Source organism: Macrotis lagotis, chromosome 1, assembly GCF_037893015.1.
Source record: "Macrotis lagotis isolate mMagLag1 chromosome 1, bilby.v1.9.chrom.fasta, whole genome shotgun sequence".
NCBI classification, from domain to species: domain Eukaryota; kingdom Metazoa; phylum Chordata; class Mammalia; order Peramelemorphia; family Peramelidae; genus Macrotis; species Macrotis lagotis.
Window position 1 is genome coordinate 253,519,774 of NC_133658.1, and position 16,409 is coordinate 253,536,182.

General features: G+C 33.7%; 1 protein-coding gene across 1 annotated transcript; it reads left to right on the plus strand.

Moving 5' to 3' along the window:
* The first annotated feature begins 204 nt into the window (after window positions 1–204).
* Window positions 205–15,471, plus strand: PARD6B (par-6 family cell polarity regulator beta). The gene is made up of 3 exons (XM_074210245.1): window positions 205–294; window positions 5,097–5,319; window positions 12,472–15,471. The coding sequence occupies exons 1-3, from the start codon at window positions 223–225 to the stop codon at window positions 13,293–13,295; spliced, it is 1,119 nt and encodes a 372-aa protein (XP_074066346.1). The 5' UTR covers window positions 205–222; the 3' UTR covers window positions 13,296–15,471.
* The last annotated feature ends 938 nt before the right edge of the window (window positions 15,472–16,409 follow it).

The window sequence follows — 16,409 nt, forward strand, 5'->3', positions numbered from 1 at the left end:
TCGGCCCGGGCCGCGGAGCTCGCGCACCCCCACCCTGCAGGTGCGAGGGGCGCGCGCCGGCGGGATCGCGGCCGCCCCTCCCCCTCCCCGGAGCGCGCCGGGCCGGGCTGAGCCGGAGGACCAGGAGCGGAAGCCTCGGGCGCCGCCGCCGCAGGTGGGCCGTGCGGGGCGCGCAGGCCGCGGCGCCGCGGGCCGGACCGCCGCCCCGCCCCCCGCCGCACCATGAACCGGGCTCAGCGGCACGGCACGGGCAGCGGCAGCGGCTGCCTGGGCACCATGGAGGTGAAGAGCAAGGTGGGTGCGGGGCGCGGGAGCCGCGGGGCGCGGGAGCCGCGGGGCGCGGGAGCCGCGGGGCGGGGCGGGGGGCGGCTTTGCCTGCATTCCTCCCCTCCCCCAGCGCCTCACCCGCAGGTGGGGGGGCAGCGATGGGGGGCTCTGATCTAGCCCAGGGAGTAGAAAACTTACTTCGCCAATTAGATTTCCTTCCTATTGTAGCAAAACATCAGAATTTCTTCTGTTAATAACCTTACCTGTTTACTCTTTGAAAGTACTAGCTCATCGCAGCAGAAATCTGAAATCTCATGAGAACTAAACGACAAAACTTTGATCTGTCGAGCAAAAGAAGCAAAACACAAACAAAGACGGCACGAACCAGTTAGATTACTGAGTGCCAAAGTAGTGGAGATAGCACTAAAAGCCGAGCGTGAAGGTGTGAGCAAACGCTGGGTGGGTAAGGCTTTCTTAAATGAGATTTAACTATGGATTGGAGGAGGACACACGCACAAGGGACAGTTTTATCCCAAACTTTTCTTGAATAAGGATAATAATTAGATGGAACCTTGTTCAGCCTCTTCTCCCACCCCACCTACATTCTGGAGTTTTGAGGGCCAAATACCTGCATAACATCACATAGCTGGTTGGTGAGAAACTACGGAACATTGCTTCAGGCTTTGGGAAATATAAATAGAAAACTGTATCTATCAAAAGTTTACATGGAGTACATCAGGGAAACCTAAAACTAATAAAGTACCGGGAAAATAGCTACGAAATAACGGACCAAATGCAACATAATATTACATAATTGAATTCATGAGTCTTGATGCTTTGCTGAGTAAGAGGAGTGATCTGTAGATTGACGGTATTAAGGAACGACTGCTTAAAAAGATGAATAGTATATTTTTAGGAGATGATGGTCATGCATTTACAAGTTTTTTGTGATTTTTTAAATGAGATAAAGGCTATCCACATTTGCTTTGTGGATAAATTTAATAATTGAAACTCCATTTCCTCTTTGTGTGTGTGTTATAGAATTTAATTAAACTTTATGTATTTTTTAATTAGAGCATACATGTAGTCATCATCAGATACCGTCCATCCTTCCCTGGAATTGTCATTGCAAGTTGAAATTGCTTGCATGAAATAATGTGATTCAAAATAAATCTTAGTAATGAACTAAAAGTAATGATTCCTTTCGAGATGATTGAGATGTCTTTCTGCAATTCTATAACCAGATTTGGTTCTGTGGGAACTTAGATTGACAAAAAATTTTCAGGTATGATTTGGGCCTCAGAACCATACCTGAAAATTTTTTATCTAAATGAATTAATATTTTAAACATATTTAATCTTTAATATGATGGAATTTTAAATTGTTCTAGATCACACAATTATGAGCATTTGTTTTGGTATCCCTCAATTAAATCATTTCTATGGAATTTTTGATAACTTAAAGTTTTTACAAACTTTTCCATTTCATACAGTCATTGGAATAGCTCTATTTGAGGTATACATGCTCAGGAAAGTTTTTTTTTTAAGCTGTAAAGAGTCGTGTATATAGCCTGCTGGTTTTTTTTTTTTAGCTCATAGTACATAGATAGACAAAGCAATAGGGCAAATAACATTTTTTTGGTTCATATTAACTTTTTAATTTTCTTTATTTAAGGCAGTAGGGTTAAGTGACTTGCCCAAGGTCAACAGCTAGGCCAGTCATTAAGTGTCTGAGGTCAGATTTGAACTTAGGCCCTCCTGACTCCAGGGCCAGTGCTTTATCCACTGTGCCACCTAGCTGCCCCCCATATTAATTTTAAAGTAGATTTTTAATAGTAAATTTTTTAGTGGTGAAAATGAATCATTTTTGAAACTTGGACAGATTTTTGAAATAATGAAAATGGTAACCATGCCCCCCCCCTTTTTTTTTTTTTTACTATTTTCACACAAATTAGATGAATTTGAAACTACTCTGTCATGTGCTTTATTAATGCCACAATGTTTTATGTAGCATTAATGTACCATGCCAAAATCATTCTAATTGATTTCTATAGAAATCAGTATTATTACTTGACTCTGAATTGATCTTGAAAATGTAAGGGAGTTGATATTCATTTCTTCCCATTAATAGGGATATTCTTTGATTTTGAAATGTATTTTTTCCTGTGTAGGACTTTTATCTAATTATCTCTTTAAGTGAGAGCTTTCACAGCCAGTTATCATTATGGTGCCTTGATAACCTTGGAAAATTGATTCTTTGAATTATAGACCTTCCTGATTTGATTACCTTTCTTGGGATAATCTTAAAATTGGCTATCCAATGACCTGGAAGAAGTTTGCTAACCAGGCATACATGCTGGAGGGTAGAAGTAAACCAAAACTAATACTCCACAATCTATGAGGTGAAGAATTCTCTTGGAGATAATGGTTGATTGTCTGTCTGCTTTTTGTCCTTATCCTAGTATCCTCATGGTTTAAAAAAGTTCCTTTTAATTCTGTTGTGGTGTTGTAAAATGCATAACAATATCTTTGTTATTCAGAACACTTTTTTTTTTGCCAGAAATTACAAAACAGCTTTTACTAAAGGGCACAAATTGCTGTGAAGTCATAAAAATTTCCATTGCCTTAAAATGTATCCATTTCCTATTAAGTAAAATGAAACCTGAAAGAGAATTTATTTAGCTAATGTTTAGCAAAATGACCTAAAAAATGTTAAGCTATTAAATATAAAATTTTAGGGATAATGATAATGTTGCTGGGAAATCCATCTGGCATAGACTGAGAGATTCTGTTTTTCTCCTAGATACTAGCAAATATGAAATTTTGATAGCATCAGAGTAATTAAAATAAGAAACTTGACTTGATGTCATCCTGGGACTAACACTGATATGAAAGGGTGTTTCTATTGAGTTTTATTTACTTTGTAATGTGTGGGTGTGTCTAAACTCCAGAGATAACTGTAGGTATGAATCACCTTATCTTCTTGACAAATGTGTTGTTTGTATTCCAGAAATGTATTTTAATTTATTGCCTGTTAAAACTGGGGTGTGTGTGTGTGTCTGTGTGTGTGTGTGTGTGTGTGTGTGTGTCTGTGTGTTTCTAATACTGGTTATAAGTAAGATATTTAAGTACCAAAAATAGTGATGCAGTTATCTCCATAAAAGATTGAAAAATGAATTGTGAACCTCTACATTTAAGAAGTTAGGAAATTCAGGGATTTAATATTTTCCCCAGTTAGGTGGTAGGTAAGGAATGACTGACTGAATCTCAAGCACTGGTTAGAAAGACCCAACTTTTAAATGTAAAAGGAAAACTTAAGGAATTTGTCCAAGACATCTGTCACGTCACCTCACCTTATTTTTTAGCACTTTGGAAGAAGTTCCTTTTGCAGAAAAATGTACAACAGGCATGAGAATTGAAAGTTAGATAAAAATGATGGGAGTATGAAGTTTGTTTTTAATCTTGTTAAGAGACTCATTTACTGTATTCAGTGAAGATACTTAGTCTCATCACATCTCCACTAAGGGATGCAGTGAGAGAAGTGTTGGTCTGAAGCCTTAGATTTTAATCCTTGACCTAGGGTATGTCACTTAACTTTCCTGGGCATTATTTTCATTATCTGTAAAATGAGAGAATTGGATTAAATAAACTAGGGTAACTTTTAGATCTAAATCTATCTTAATTGTGCTGAAGGATTCATCAGAAAATACCTGTGGTGAAGACAAAAAGCATTAAAATATTTCAACATTGAACATCATTTAACAATTTTCAAAGAAACTTCACATACGTGTCCTACATATCAACCCTGTGAGATAAGCCACATATACTCCCATTTCACAGATGAAGAAACAGGTTAAGTAACATGAGTAAGATCACTCATAACTATCAAGTGGTGGGATTAACACCTAGCCAAGGTTCTTTTTTCTTTCACTATGTCACATTGACAAAAAAGTAACAAAAGCTTTACTGAAGATAATGCAGTTTTTAAAAATCTTGTTTTATATTTCACTTAAAATTGTGTTAAGTTAAAAACCATTGGACATTTGGGGTGAGGTTTTATCCATTCAAGCTCAAAGCAATTCTATATCATTTTGTAGTTACTACAAGGGTATCATTTACATCTTTATTACTTTTGGGCCTTTTTCTAGTTTATTGGCCTAGAGTAGTTTGAAAACTCTTAGAAGGCAGAAATTTTCTTATCTCTGTGCTAGGAATTGAAAAGGAATTCAGTCAATATAAAAACAACTTTTAATTAGGTTGGAATAAGAAGGAGCGGATTGGCTGAAATTCTGGTCTCAACACAGGCTTCATGTAGTAGCAGAAAGCTTTTATGTCAGGACTTGAGTCTAGACCTGAGCTAAGAATCCCTAGTTGCTCAACAAGTGACTGTCCTGGTTGGCCATCAACAGATTAGGGGACAAAGACAGGTTCCCCAACCTTCTCAGAGGAGGAAATTGGATTTTAGAACTGGAATGGATCTTAGAAATCATTTTCCTCTTCATATTACAAGCCAGAAATGTGAAGTGACTCACCAGGTTGTGCATGGCAGAACCAGGATGTTGGAGGCCTCCTGCCTCAAAATCAGTATTCTGTCCACTGGACTAGAATGCTAATAATTTCTGTTATGAAATGTGTTTCTTTTTATTAATAGAGATATTTCATAGCTTTCCTATGTTTTGACTTGCTGAGATAACATCAGTATCTTGTTGACTTTTTTGTGTCCCCAGTGCTTAGCAGACAAGTACTGAATAAATACTTGTTGATATTGAAATTAAGACTTTTGATATTTTTCTTAAACGTGATTTATTATTATGTATGTTTTGTTTCTAGTTTGGAGCAGAATTTCGTCGGTTTTCTCTGGAACGGTCTAAACCTGGAAAATTTGAAGAGTTTTATGGATTACTACAACATGTTCATAAGATACCCAATGTTGAAGTTTTAGTAGGCTATACAGACATTCATGGAGACTTATTGCCTATAAATAATGATGATAATTATCATAAAGCTGTTTCAACAGCCAATCCACTGCTCAGGATTTTTATACAAAAAAAAGGTAAGAGTAACTTCAGAAAAATCATGTTACTATAATTAGAAATAAATGTTCTGCACAGTGTCATAGATGCTTAATAAATGTTGTTACTTGATTCTACTAAATTATTGTGTATTTAATGTTATTTGTCCTTCATATAAGTCAGAAATTAGTGGTTTTATCACTAGACTTGAAAATGAATTTATTTAGAAGACTTCTATTTCTAAGTTATTATCAGTGTTTTAAATATAATTGACTAGGTACAAAACTCATCTTGGACCTTCTGGGTCTTTCTCATAAAATGTGATGGTTGGACTAAATGATTTGAGCTCTTTTCCAACTCTAAATTTATGATCTGAGATTGCTTATTTTAAGTGGAATGGTTTTTCACTTGTTAGAATATTTTTATTCCTGTGATTAGTGAGGGACAGAAAAATGGTCTATGGATAGAATAGACAGAAAAAAATGGTTATTTCAGTCAGGGAATATTCTTTATTAGTTTTACAAGTTTGAAATCACAGCATTTTCTGTACTAAGCAATGTTACAGCATTGTGGAATTGAGGCAGTGACTTTGTTCATCTAGGTTCTGGCACACCAAATCATAATGTTATGTTACTGAATCCGCTTCAAACTATACCAGAGCATTAAAACTATGTTAAGAAAATAAAACCATCATTCAAGGCCCTTTCGTTTCAAAAAATTTCCCACATTTCTCATTTTAACCATTGTGCCTTAATTTTTACATAGTCTTTTGTAGTAATAAGCTTGTAGTGTTTTTCATAATATTCACTCATCAGATAGAGTGAATGTTCAGCTATTTCTATAACCACATGATAAAAGCTAATTAAACCAATTTATCTGAAATTTGTAGGTGGATTATAACACCCATCTATTTTTTGGCAAGGCAATGGGGTTAAGTGGCTTGCTCAAGGCCACACAGCTAGGTAATTATTAAGTGTCTGAGGTTGGATTTGAACTCAGGTACTCCTGAGTCCAGGGCCGGTGCTCTATCCACTGTGCCACCTAGCTGCTCCTAAAATTCAATGTTAACATCTTTTAAAGAATCTCTACCTTTATAAATTCCTTTAAAAGTATCTCAACAATCCTCAATATTACAAAGATTATTAGTTTCAACAAAGGTATCAAAGCAAGACACTTACAGCTTTTTTCTTATCAATTTCCTAAATAATTTTAAAAAAGTACACTTAGCATATATTGACATTAAGACTTTAGAATTTGTTTTTAGGATCTTGTAGAAATAAGCCAATATTTTAATGAAAAAAAAAGCTCTGTTCTAGTTTTATGCTTAATGCAAATGATGCCTTTTTTGTCAAGGAAAAAGCACAATTAGTCCATTTATAGCTGTACATTATCACACTTTATTTTGATACTTTTCTTGACAAGAGCCTAATGACTATTTATACAGCAGGTTATGTAAACATAACTGGGTACGAATTGGTCCATGTAAGTCATATTCTACTGCCACTGACTATCTTCTTCCTTAGTTGATAGTAAACTAATTTGTTTGCATAGACAGCAATTTCATACACCTTGGTAACAAATTGTTTTAATATCTGAATTTTGCAGTTGTGATTTTTATATAAGATTATTTTGTTATTCAGAGAAAATATTCCCAGATTATAAGGCTCTTCATAAATCATTTAGTGCAAGGATAGTTTTTGTTTGTGCGAATTTAGGATACCTTGCATCTTGAATCAGTTGTTTTCTAGTGCTGTTGCTGTGGAAATAATAGCAAAAAGAGAGGGAAAGAAAATTAAACCCTGAAAGTAATTTTTACAAATGAGATTCCTAGACTTCTATTTCTAGCTAGTTTTTTTTCTTCAACTGCATGAAAAGTATCCCAATTAAATTTATGGAAGATGCAAACTAGAACATGGAATAGTTTTCAGTTTGACTCTTAAAGGAATATTAGGTTTTTAATAATAAAATGAGTTCTATCTAATGGTTTTACTTCCCAATGCATCCTAATGTAGCTGAAATAAGTTTCACGATCTAGTTTTAAAACAAATTTATTTTTATTTGAAAATCTTCTGTGTACCTAGTGAGAATTTCTCATTATATGGTGAGAAAATTGAAATTGAACAGAAATAGGATAAAAATTAGTGGCATTTAAATATTTGGTTTCAGTTCCAATTTTTCAGATGCAAGATAATTACCATAGAACCATTCCTTAGGAAGAAGACACCCACATGTCTCAATGGTAATGCTATTCTTAAATCGAGGTATTAGTTGCTTAGTTTCTTAGTAATTCCGTATGATTTTTAGTTCTTACCAGACATCTTAGAAGCTATTATATTTTCTAGTAGTGGATAGGCATTAGAAATATACAAAAGCATAGAAAATAATACTTGTCCTCAAGGAGCTTTCATTCTTAGAGGAATTATTGTTGTAATTGCCTTCTTAGGTTTCCTTTTGGAACTTACTGCTTAACGCATTAAGAAAGAAGATACTACTAAAAAAAACATTCCTATGCTTCTGCCTCTTCTCTTTAAGCAACATAATTAAAGATCTGATAGGATGCCATTCTGGAAGATTTTATTCTATTTGACCCTAACTTTTTTGTGTAAGACATCTTCAGGCAGCATTCCTTTATGAAAGGCATTTTAAATAGTATTTGGTGCTATAATTTATTCCAGATACATGGAGCCTGGAGCCACCGTGATTTTTTGTCGTTGTTTTTAAAGTAAAAAAGCTAGTATTTAAATGTGTGTATGTAGTAGTAGTCTAATACAGCTAAACTCTAAAGGAAAAAAAACTCAGCTATAGACACATTTTAAAGACAAAAACCACATATGTGTTCATTGTTTAATTGACATTTAGGCTAATAGACCAACCATAGTGTTTGCCAAAGGAAAGTATTAAAGATGATAATGTTTTGTTTAATATCATTGACTGATAATTCTAATAGCTAAATCCCTTGTATGGTAACCTAGGTTATACAGAATTGTGGTTATTTATTATAGCAAGATTTAAGTGTATAACTACCTTTATAGTCATAGAACTTAAGATATAGTACTAAAAGAGGACCCTCATAGATCTACAATTCCCCTCATTTTAATGAGGAAACAAACTCAGAGAAAGAAAAAAAGTGACTTACCCTTCACATTGCTATTCTAGATTTTGACATCTGTGTCTCCTGCATTATTCATTTCTTTTCTCCTGGGCGGGGGTGGGGGGGGGAGCATGCTTTAATCTGGATTCAGGTACCATCAGCTATATCTTTAGGATAGTATTTTTTTTTTTTTATCATAAGTCCTTCAGAATTCTCTTGGGTCACAGAATTGCTGAGAAAAGACAGGTCATTTGAAGCTGATCATCCTGCTATATTGTTACTTTACAGTTTATTTCCCATTGCATCTGCTCATAAATAAGTTTTTACTGAGAATATCCTGTTTATCTAATGGGCACCTGTTAATTATTGCCTGTAACAAAATTGCATTTCATTTCAATAACATACCACAATTTGTTCAGTCATTCCCCAACCATGGGCATCAGCCTTTCAATCTCCAGCTCCCTGCCACCAGAAAAGGGCTGACATGAATATCCCTATACATGGTTCTTTTCTACCCATATTTCATCCCTTCTGGAATATAGACCTAGCAGTGGCACCACTTGGCCAAATGGTAGGCATGGATTTATAATAGTCCATTGGGCATAGTTCCAAATTGCTCTACGTAACTGTGTAATCATTTCACAACTCCTCCAATAATGCATCAATGTTCCTATGTCCCTTCCAGTATTTGTCATTTTCTTCTATAGCTAATCCAGTAGGTATAAGATACCTCAGAATCAATGAGTTAGGCAGGCCATTCTATTTAAATGATTGAAATAGATAGCATTGATAACATCTGAAAACTGTCCATAACTCTTGATCATTTATCAGTTGGGGAATGGCTCTTTTTTTATAAATTTTTATAAATTGTTTGAGAAATGCGATCTTTAGCATTTATATGGGAAATAATAAATATTGAATTGAAGACACTGAAACTTGGAAGAGTCAGTAACTTGTTCCTAAGACATGGCTACTAAGTAGTCAAACTAGGAGTGAAATCCACATCTCCTGACCTTAACGTCCTTTATTCTTTATAACAAACTGCATTGCCTAAAATAGGAGTAAATAAGTTCTGATTGAGAGCCAGGGAGATTCTAGATTCATGAACATTATGATGATTAACTGATTAAGAATTTTTGTTTTTAGGTTCTTGGCTATGTGTTTTGATTCTTTTTTTTTTTTTAAGGCTTTTGTGTAAGGCAAATGGGGTTAAGTGTCTTGCCCAAGGCCACACAGCTAGGTAATTATTAAGTGTCTGAGGTTGGATTTGAACTCAGGTACTCCTGACTCCAGGGCCAGTGCTCTATCCACTGCGTTGCCTAGCTGCCCCTTGTGTTTTGATTCTTGAGGTGACTGATAAGTCAGGTGTTGGTCTAGATAGAAGATTACTAATATAACACTAATATAAAGATTTTCAGCAGCACGTGAGAGTTTTTGCTTTTAGTCTACTTTAAATTTTTTTTTTTTGCAAGGCAGTGGGGTTGCCCAAGGTCACACAGCTAGGTAATTATTACGTTTCTGAGGCTGGATTTGAACTTGGGTCCTCCTGACTCCAGGACTGGTGCTCAATCCATGCTTTTAAGTTAATTTGATCAGAATTGTAAGTTTGATTTTTCATTGTCTCCCTACATACAGAGTGTTAAAGTAGAAAGTCAACTTACATTCTATTTGGACATTCACCTTTACACTTTAAACTAACACCCTGTACCATGGCTTTCTGCCAAAATATTTCTTTTCCCAGTAGCTGTAAACTGCTTAGCTAGATGGGAGAACAAAGGTGCCTTTGTACTCGGGCATATTGCTTTTGAGAATTTAGTCAAGAATGTACAAATGGAGTCTGGCTGCATGGTCAAATTATGCAGATTAGTTTCTCTGGTTAAGCTTGTGAAGGAAAGATGGTTTTATTTTGTCCTAAATTTGTATGTTTATGTTTTTCACTTGCATAGATGCCATTATATAGACTTTCTTCACACATTATTTGAAAATGAAATATTCTGAGAAAATATATTCTTTGAAGCTTTTTTCTTTTGTTTATTATGCCAAATTTTGCAAATAGATGGTGTTGGTATTTTTCTTTCTTTAGCCAAACAGCTTTTCAAACAGTTGTTTTCCCCAAGAAAATACTGTACATTTTCTATTCAAACTATCTAAAATAGATCATTAAGGGTGATACAGATACTGCTGCTTGTTAATATGTGTTTGTGGAACCCAGACATCAGGAAAGTTCTGTCCTTTGTTGGATATGTCTTAAACTAATTCCTCTATATGTGAGATTATGATTGACTAAATTAGTATTAGTAACTCTTTTTCTAGTTTGGTAACTGTTAAACTTCTAACAAAGCTGAAAAAATGAAATTGATGTTCTTTTTTTAAGAACTAGTTTAGAGCTCATTTTTTTTAACCTCAGTGGTTAGGTTTTTGTAGTTATTCATATGAAGTGTTTTGAAGTGAACAGTGAATTATGATATGTTTGTCTTCATCTTCAGCAGGGATGATTTACATATCTAGCTTTAAGTGTTCACTTTTCTTTCTAACAAGAGCATTAAATTTCTTTTGAGGATTAAAAAATGCATTATTTTAGCTTGCCTTTAGCATTTCTAAATTTATTGTGAGAAGTAATGTTAGCTCAACAAATACAACTAAAAGTATGTAGGCTTTTATGGGCCAGAAAATAAACTGAGATTTTTAGATAATTAAAATGCATTGGAATTTTAATTAGCATGATTAATTTTATCGTTTTCTCTTTTGTTTCTGTAATATATAAAATTCTCCCTATTTTAGGGACATAATAGGAAATGTAGAAATTAATGCTTTTAAAATAATTTAACCCCTGATACATTAACTTACTTTAAAATTTTACATACTTTAAAAACATAGCTAATTATAATTTTTTGTTTTATTATTAGAGTTTGAGAGAATGTTTTAGTGAGTTACCTTGCTTATTTCTGGAAATAGTTCTTTGCAAAGTATTTGTTCTATTAACTGATTGGATTGCTTCTGGCCCTGTTATGTTAATTTTTAAAAAAATTTAAAAAAAATTTTTTGGAGACACTTGGAATAAATGTGTCCAGAGCCTTACAGCTAGTAAATGTCTGAAGTGGGATTTGAACTCAGTTCTTCCTTACTCCAGGGCCAGTGCTGTACCCTCAGCAACTAGCTGCCCTAAAAAATAGTATTTTAAATAATAGTTAAATAAGTAGCAAAACTACCGAAAGGGCTCAGTGGAACAAAAACACAAATAAGGCAACTTCCTGAAAAATTCTACCTTTATACAATATTTTTAGATTCTATAACCAAGTAAGCCATACTGAATTGGACCATGTATCATCAGATTAATTGCACTTTGAACTGGGGAGGTAATGTTTTCTTTGTCACATCTTTTCTTATTTCATGTGGAATTTAGTGAAATTTTGTTATGGTTATTTGTAAATTATTGTCTTTTATTTTGTTTGCAATTCATTTATAAATGCATGCTAATTAATGACTTTATACATTTCTCTATATTCCTACCTGCTTTTTAAACACTAGTTCAATCCTAAACTCTTTTAAACCAGATGAGCTTGCAATTGTACCCAAGTGTGTGGAAAGGAGTCCTGAGAAAGAAATGAGGTTGGACTCATTTGGAAAACATATTAAGAAAGACTACATTTTGTGCTTGGAAAATTTAGTGTAGCTTTATAAAGTCAAATTAATTTTATTTGAGTTTAATTTTTTTTATTAGCTTAAAAAAATCAATCCAGGATAGAAAATTCGAATCCAAAAAAAAAAGTCAAAAAGAAAATGCATCTGTTTCCTATAATTGACATACATTGTGTGTGTGTGTGTGTGTGTGTGTGTGTGAGAGAGAGAGAGAGAGAGATCCAACTTTGTAAACTTTGGTGATTATCACAAAAGAGGGCCATCTAGTGGTTTTTCTAGAATATCATTATCTTGACCGATAGTAAATTATGAATTGAATAAAATCACCTATTGCTCATGTTCAAGTTACTGGTAAACCCTGCTGCCATTACTGCCCTGTATTATGTTCGAAAATAATGGAATATTTTGATGGCTTTTTTTTACATATAGTAATACTGATAATGTTTTTGTTTTTTTAAAACAGAAGAAGCAGACTACAGTGCCTTTGGTACGGATACACTAACAAAGAAGAAGAATGTCTTGACAAATGTATTACGTCCTGATTACCATAAAAAGAAACCAAACATAGTTATTAGTATGCCACAAGACTTTAGACCAGTATCTTCCATTATAGATGTGGATATTCTTCCAGAAACACATAGAAGAGTTCGACTTTACAAATATGGAACAGAAAAACCACTAGGATTCTATATCCGAGATGGCTCTAGTGTAAGAGTCACACCACATGGCCTAGAAAAAGTACCAGGGATTTTCATATCCAGGCTTGTTCCAGGTGGTCTAGCTCAAAGTACTGGCTTACTTGCAGTTAATGATGAGGTTTTAGAAGTTAATGGAATAGAAGTTTCAGGAAAAAGTCTTGATCAAGTTACAGACATGATGATTGCAAACAGCCGTAACCTGATTATAACTGTAAGACCAGCAAACCAGAGAAATAATGTTGTCAGGAATAGTCGGACTTCTGGCAGCTCAGGCCAATCTACTGATAACAGCCTTATTAGCTACTCAACACATATTGAGACAAATTTTGATCCTAAAGATGAAGATAGTGATGAGGAAGACATAATTATTGAAGATAATGGAATGCCCCAGCAAATACCCAAAGCAGTTCCTATGGCTGAGAGCTTAGAATCACTAACACAAATTGAACTGAGTTTTGAGACAGCACAAAATGGTTTTATTCCTAATGATGTGAGTTTACAGCATGCAAGTGGCACAAAGATGGAACATAAAACACATGCTTCAGATCAAAAACCATTAGAAGAAGATGGAACAATTATAACATTGTGATATTAGTTGTCTAAGTGGCTCCCTAAAATGTTGGTACCATAAAACTTGGCTATTCAAAAGAATATGTACCTCTGTACCAGTGACATAAAGTGTACATGCAAACAATAATGAAGCTTTAAAATGTTAATTTGATCTTCTAGTTAATGTAAAATAACCACCATGGTTTGGAGGTGAATTTGAGACTAGAATTTAAGGAGCATTTGGAAGTGAAATATTATGCTTTTGACATTCTGTCAGTAAGGAATACTACTATAGTAATGGGGTACATTTTCAGTACTGCAAGATGAATTAGATCATTTCCAATTGAAGTGATTGTATATTTAACCTGCTATGCAGAGCCCAGTAAAATTATTCTGTATTAATGCTGTTAGCTACAGTCTTCTGATTCTAATGTGAAAATCTGATTCCACCTCCTTTGGTACTTTTAGGACCAGTTCTCTTCTCTTGGTTTACAGTATTTTATGATTTTGATTTCTTGTATTATGCTTATTTTGCTAATTTGTAATGCAATGTTTTATATTAACTCAAAGAAATTGAAATAATCAACAGCTTTCAAAAATTGTATGCCTTGTTTATGAAGCATAGAATTGATTCCTGAATGCAGTGAAGTTTTGTGAAAGTTATTTTAAGGTGGTATTCACACGTACCATACCTTGTAAAATTGACAAATTTATTTCATGTGATTGTAATCTAATCATATGACGATTCCACTTCTCATGGGAAAAAAATCTGTGTAGATGTACATTTGTGCCTTTTAAATGTACTCTGAATTTTCATTGGTGTAATATGCACTTGGATTAAGAGAAGAGAACTACACACATAGGACAAACTTGTGCACTTTTTTATGTAACGAGTTTTGGTTTTCATTTAATGGTATTGCTCTCTGGATAATGAAAAAGCTGCCACACTTTAGGACAAACTGTGTAGCAAAAGGAGTGTATTCGCATTAATTTTATGAAAAAAATATTTATTGCTTTATATAAGCATCGAAATAGAACTAGTAATGCTGCTAACTTTCATTCTTTGCTTAATTTTTTTGTATTTATAATTGTCATGTGCATGAACACTGTATATAGAACTTAAGGCTATTATAAAGAAGTGCATGTTTCCTTTTACTCATGACTTGTGGACACATTCCCCAAACTAATTATTTATTAATTAACTTTATGATGGGATTAATATGAATGCCTTTGAGCTGTTAAAATGAAGAATTAAATGACTCCATTTTGAAGGATTTATATATAGTAAAATTATGTGAAGAATGAAAGTATTGCTAAAATACGAATACCTAATGCAGGATACTTAAGTGTATTTTGTTTATAATACCACTAAACTAATATTGACTGCATTATGTAATTTTAGGTTTTATACTCTAGTTCTTTTTAAATTCACTGGAGTTCTTCCATTCATATTCCACTGTTATTTTTTTAAGTGACTTTGGAATGGGATAATAATAAAAAGTTAGCACATAGATTGTTCAATCATTTTATATGTTAATGGTGCAGGGGTTCAAGTTAAACTTTTAAAATATAAACACTAGCCTTTCACACACTACCTCTTAATTTTTTTTATTTTACAAAGTTAACGTCTAAGCTTCTTTCTTGGAAAAATTCAGAACTTCATACAAATTTTAAATAATCCAAATTTAGTTTTGTCAATTTCCAAGTTTCCAAAAATGGAAAGTCAAAGCTGCTAGCACAACATTTTTTATACTAATTATCTTGTTTAAGGATATAGGTAAACTTGATTTTCAACCAGACTTTGGTTAATTAAACATCTAACAATTTAAAAATGATTTATTTTTAAGCATCTCATAAAAATTATTTTAGATTGCATAATAAAATGGCAATTCATTAGTAATCTGATCAGATTAGATTACTTCAAGTGCATCTTATTAATACATAGCACAATGGATTTAGAACTAAATAAGTTTTCTAAAGTTATTTTTCTCCTATGATACTAAAAAAGATAAACTGAACTGTGAAATTTATGTTCTGTATCTTAACAGTTTAGGACAATGTTCTCATGAGCTGTCAACAAAATGTACTTTGAATATTATGAATTTTCTAATTAAATTTTACATGCTATGTGATTTTTACATGAATGAGAATTGTATAAACTATTAAATGTCAGTATTTTTACTACAACTTTAATATAAAATGTATGTTGATATTTCACTAAATGAACTTTTAATTTTGAGAAATCAAATAAGTTTTAGTGGTATTTTTTATAAGCATAATAAAAAGACACTAAGAATATTTGTTTACATAAATTTGATTGAATCAAAGTGAGTATTGGAAAGTTTTCTAATTTTATTGGTATTTTTGTTCTTATAATCTCTTTCTGAATATATCCCTCCCTATTCCTTAACCCAGTGAACCTTCCATTATAACAAAGAAATTTTTGAAAAAGAAACAAAACAATATGAAGTTTCTGACAGTATTCTAAAGAAATATTTCATACCCAAAGTCCATCTCACCTTTGAAAAGAAGGGAAGTTCATTTTTCTCCATAGTCAGATTTGGATCACTGTTCAGTTTCATTGTCTTCTGTTGTTGCCATTCATTTTTTCAATTGTGTCTTTCTCTTTTTTTTTGGTGGCAGTTGGGCTTGTCACTTGGCCGCCAGGGTCATACAACTGGTAAGTGTCTCCCAGTTTTGAACTGGGGTCCTCCTTGAGTCCTGGACTGGTGCTCTATCCACTGCTGCCCAGCTGTGTATTTTTCTTAGCATACATAGCAATACAAAACAGATGCAATCTACTCTATATATTACAGGGTTTTGTTTTGATTTTTTTTTTTTTTAGGTATTTTACCAATGCTTAATGATGGATATCTATCTGTTTTGGTTTTCAGTTATTTGCTACCACAAAAAATGCAGCTTTTAATGTATTACATTTTACATGGGATCTCTCTCCCTTGAGCTATAGGCAAATATTTAGAAATGGAATTTCTGGATCAGAGGGAATGGATGTTTTAATGAGCTATTTTAAACATAATTCGAAATACTTTGTAGAATAGTTGAACCAATTGACAGCTTCTAAATTTGGGGAATTAATTTTTACTGAATATATCTTTTCTTAGGTTAATAGGGTTTAAACAAGTCAACTGATATT

Coding starts and splice junctions, on each gene's coding strand:
- PARD6B (XM_074210245.1), top strand. CDS start 223: ATGAACCGGGCTCAGCGGCACGGCACGGGCAGCGGCAGCGGCTGCCTG. Junction 295..5,096: donor CCATGGAGGTGAAGAGCAAG/GTGGGTGCGGGG, acceptor TTTTGTTTCTAG/TTTGGAGCAGAATTTCGTCG. Junction 5,320..12,471: donor GATTTTTATACAAAAAAAAG/GTAAGAGTAACT, acceptor TTTTTAAAACAG/AAGAAGCAGACTACAGTGCC.